Source organism: Chaetura pelagica, unplaced genomic scaffold (assembly GCF_000747805.2).
Source record: "Chaetura pelagica isolate M959 unplaced genomic scaffold, ChaPel_1.0 scaffold595, whole genome shotgun sequence".
NCBI lineage: Eukaryota > Metazoa > Chordata > Aves > Apodiformes > Apodidae > Chaetura > Chaetura pelagica.
The window spans coordinates 475504-480276 of record NW_009953221.1 but is presented as its reverse complement, the minus strand read 5'-3'; the positions used below and the strand labels follow the sequence as shown (position 1 = coordinate 480276).

The 4773-nt window shown below is 44.8% G+C and overlaps 1 protein-coding gene across 1 annotated transcript in view; it reads right to left on the bottom strand.

The window, feature by feature from the left end:
• Positions 1-3361: 3361 nt before the first annotated feature.
• MED26 (mediator complex subunit 26) overlaps positions 3362-4773 on the bottom strand; it is a 3096-nt gene continuing 1684 nt past the window's right edge. Inside the window, exon 3 of the mRNA XM_009997818.1 lies at positions 3362-4771. Coding sequence (XP_009996120.1) covers positions 3362-4771 — 1410 coding nt within the window. The remainder of the gene's footprint in view (positions 4772-4773) is intronic.

The following is a 4773-nucleotide window of genomic DNA, read 5'->3' as shown; positions in this document are numbered from 1 at the left end:
CGCCGAGCCCCAGCGGCTGCGGTTCCCCCAGGCCGGCCCCGCTGCGGGAGCACCGAGGCCCGGAGCTGGGTCTGTCCTGGGTTACTTTCTCAGGCCCTGCTGACCTGCGGTGCCTTAACTAGAGTCGTGAAGGGCTAAAATAACCCAGGGGGGAGCGCGGTGTGCAAGAAACGCACAAAAAGCTCCTTCCTGAGCCGACTTCCCAGCACGAGGGTGCTCGGCAGGGGAAGGCAGGAGCCAGGGCTGCCTCGGGAAACCGAAAGGGCAGGGACTGAGCAAAGGGCACGTGTGGAAAGGCAACGAGGCAGTTGTTCCTGACCTTTAGAACCACCACAAGGAGTCACACTGCCTGTATTAAAAACTGGGTGAGTACCTGTCGAGCAGGAGGATCTAGAGCCTGTTCCATCCATGCAGTCTGTCCCAGGACGTTTCTAAGTCATGAATGCATCTATAAAAACATGCACTTCAGGTAATGGCAATTCCCAAGAGATTTGCAGATAAGCCACGTTATGTCATCCCCTGGCAGGAGGGGGATGGCAGGGGGTCCATTTGGGATTTTAGGATTAGAATCCACTTTATAAGGCAGGCAGGAGAAACCAGGAGCAGAGAAACCCGAGTCCATGCAAAAATGAGAGTACACAGCAGGGATGCACACGTCAACTTCATTGGAACTTGTTTACAAAATTGACAAAAAAATAATCACCTTGTAAACTTATTCACATTTGTTGGAGCTCACAGAACTGGTTATACTCGCATGCTGAAATAAAGATTGTCAAGCCTTGTGTCACCCTGGATGACACCCAAGTGAGTTGACCCTTATGGCAGAAACAAACTCGGTATGGAACAAGATTTAAAGCTTGCATTGGGAGTTTCTCCAGCCATTTTTTCCCACTAGGAAAAGGGCTGGCTCCAGTACCTGGTGCTCCCTCAAGCAAAACGACCATCAGCACGGGCAGTTTGCTACCAGAGCTGGATGAACAGAGGGGACATCACCTCCCCAAGCCCACCAGGGCCATTGATTGCATCAGAAACAGCAGCAGTGGAGAATAAAAGATGGGGTTTATCAAGTGTAACATAATAATTCTTGGTCTTTTCCTGAAATTTGCCCTGTATTCCAAGGGCTCAAAAGAGCACCAACCCTGTTCTGAAATAAACCACTCGGGGACAGACAGAGAAGGGGTGAGGGAAAATAAGATGCACCATTTTTTACATAAACAAAAGCCAAGCATTTTCCAAAGTGAGCAGCCTCTCAGTCCTCTACCATCCAATCAGCCTTTCTGAACTGCAGGACAGTAGCTTTTCCCAACTCTAAAAGAAGGACAACATGGAAGTAAACTGAAAATATACTTGGAAACAATTTTTGGTAAGCACTTTTTCTGGTTTCACTCTGATTTCAGCCATGGAAGCAAACAGACAGCAGTGAAGATCACTGAGACAGCCACACATTTCAGTACCAGTCAGATCACAAAGGAAGTGTTTGTAACAAGGACAACTTTAAAATCAACCAAACCTTAGTTGGATTCCAGGGAATGAACCACCTTCAAGTCTTCCTGCCAAGGAAAACCCTTTTTAAATCAAGTAAGACCCTGACTCTGCTGTCCAAGGCAGGAGAACCATTGCCAAGGCTCTTCTCCACAGAATTGAGATCCAGCACAAACAGGTTAACAGAGTTAACATCACTAAACCTAGAAATATTTTTGGTATCATGTCCCCATCCCTTTTCCCCTGGACAGAAGCCCAGCAGTGGGGACTGCAGAAAACAACTAGTCCCAAATGTTAAAGCAATTCCAGTTAATAAAACCTCTTTGTTTTCTGTAGGGAACCAGGCTGCTTTAGAAATCATTTCAACAGGAATCATATATTACAAAGTTACTGAGAAGGAAATGAACTGTGATCTTTTCAAACGCTGAGGTACATTAACAGCAACTGGGTTCTCAGTTCTTCAGACCCCGGATCCAACCAGAGTTAAAAAAACAATCCAACCTGTCCAACTGAATCCCACCGAGGTGCTTGGAAGACATCTTGTGTATCCCTACCAGCTGCTTCCCACAGGGCTGGCTGGGATTCTGCTCCAAAGGGTTTCCCAGGATCCACGAGCTGGGCTGGACTGAGCCAACTTGTTTCGAAAAAAACAAACAGGAGTTAAGTAGAAATCATTCACAAACTGGTTTGTGCAAATTTTTTTTATTTCCACATTTATATCACAATGTGTCCACTTAAAGGACCAAATAGCAAAGTTGCTCCCTTCTGCATCCCAGGAACACAGAAGTCTAGTCTGTACATTCACTAAGGCTCTTTGTTTTTGCAAATTGCGTTTATGATGGATATCCATAAGGCAAACAATATCTAAAGGAATGGTAACAAGTATATTTCCAGCATACAAACAGGCTTCCTTTTTCCCTCTCACAGTACAGTTACAAACTTGTAGCACCCTCATTACATTTAGATTCTAGAAAAGGTGGTTTTTTCATTTTTTTTTCATTATTTTTTATTATTTTTTTTTTGTTTCCTAGAAGTTTGCAGGAAGGGAAAAGGAGGGAAAAAAAATATTTGGCTGGTGGTGGTGGGATCAAAAATATTGTTAAACATCTAGGGGTTTTTTTGTGTTTTTTTTTTGTTTTGTTTTGTTTTTTTGCAGCATTTCTCAGAGACTGGATTTAAACTGAAACCAGACTAAAATATGTGGATGCCTATGGAATGTTGAGCTGAAGCTGGTGGCCCAGCCTGCAGTGCAACACCTGCTGTTTAAAACCCAATCTCAGTACCACATGACTTTAAAAAAAGAAACAAACAACCAACAAACCCCAAAAAACTTAAATCACGTTCAGAGATGTGATACAAAGAAAACTACAGGGTTGTTTTGTTTTTGTTTGGTTTTTTTTTTGCACCTCGTCTCTCGAATATCTCACTGCCAAATAAAAACCCAAATCAAGTCAAATAAATAGATGCATATTTTAAGGTAACTTCCACAATTTCTCTGTACCTGCCTGTCGTGAGATTCCGGCATTCAGAAAGTGCTGGAAATCCTCTTCACTTCTTGGGGACTAACACTTATTTTTTATAGCTGGCTCGCTAGAGAGTTTTGAACTCCATTTTCTCAACCTTCGTGTGCCTTCCTTTGCAATTGTTAGTAAACTGGTAGCAGCATTTCACAAAAGGAGAACTGAAAGGGAAGAGCTGTTGGGAACCAGCTCCCTCAACCCCCTCTCTCTGCTCGTGTGCCCAGGACAGGAGCTCTCTCCCTCTGTAAGTGGCATCGAGTGTCTGCCCGTTTTGCTAACTGCAGATGGAAAAATAAAAACAACAAACCAACAACAGAAAATAAAGGAAAAAAAAAAAAGCATTTTTAGCAAAACTGTACTCAGTCTAGGCAGACATAAGGCAGGATGTTCAATCTACCATCATCCCCGTGTGGATCTAAAGATATGCACTGTGTCCAATCATACCAGTTACCCTGTGTGTCATAACAACCGTTCGCGCCCGGCCAGTTCTGTTCACATAACCTGTCCAGGTCATCACTTGTGACCTCTCTTGTGACCCCAGGCAAGTCTGTAGGTTTGCTGTTAGGAGCTAGAACATGAGTCTTTCTAGCCTCTTTTCTAGTGCTTTCCTCCTGCTTTAAATACTCAGACATGAAGTAGTGAGCTCCTGGAGTCTGTACTCCTGATGAGGACAGCAAGCTACTCTGTCTGTTTAAATAGGACTGAATGATTTCATTTCTGGACAACTCTTTCCAGTTCGTTTGTTCAAAAGGGCTTTGCAGGTTGGGTTTTTGCTCCTGCTTTTCTGTTTCTGTCCTGTGCTGTTCAGTCAGTGCAGGGATTTCTACCTGCAAAGGATCTTTCTGTGTTAAAGGTTTTATCTGTCCTGTCATGGGATCAAAAGTGAGTTTTCTCTCTTTTAACCTCACAGGTTTCACACCTCCTTCTGTCACGTGCCCATCCAAGTTGACCGTATAGTCTCTGGGTCGGTACCTTTTCTTCTTTTTACTATCTGAACCTGAAGCAGCATCATCACTGTCCATTTTTGAAGTGTCCTGTGAAAAGCCCATGTGTGGCATGAGAGATTCCCCAGGGTGGGAGCTGGTTTTGCAGCTGGGAGCTGTGTGCTGTTGCAGTGTCCCTGCTGTGTGCCTGTGCTGGCTTTCAGAAGGTACCTGCTGCTCCTGCCAGTGCTGAGACACCTCAGGGACTGGTTGCTGAGAGAACTCCAGTCTTTTTGCTGGCATGGGAGGTGTTGATGGTTGCATCAAGGATGGTGGTGGTGATGGCACCTGTGCAGTGTCTAAGAACTGAGACCTTTGAGATGGACTGGGCATGGAATCCTTTGGTGAGTACGTAGTATGCTGCCGAGCAAAAGTCTCATGCCTGACATTCCTGGGGCTAAAGGAGGAACAGCGAGGACTCTTGGGTTGGTGCTGCCCTGGGGTGTCTTCTGATTTATCATGCTGCTGAAGCACTGCAGTCTTTAGTAACGAGGAAGTGCTTGAAGGTTTTACAAGTCCTGGAGAACTGGTGTGAGGTTTTACAGCATTTACTGGGATCTTACTGTGTTTATCATTTTCACTGAGTTCTGTCCTGCTGCTTTCAGGCCCCACGTGTAGATTTACGTCTACAGGACTAGGAAAATTTTCAGGACTACCTCCAATTCCATTTGTTGGAGGGGGTGAAGAGTTTTGTAATACTTCATGACTAGCTTTGGAGATGTTTGGGGGAGGAGGACCCTGATGCCCATCCCTGTGTTCACTTTTCCTTTTCCGATTTCCCAATTTCT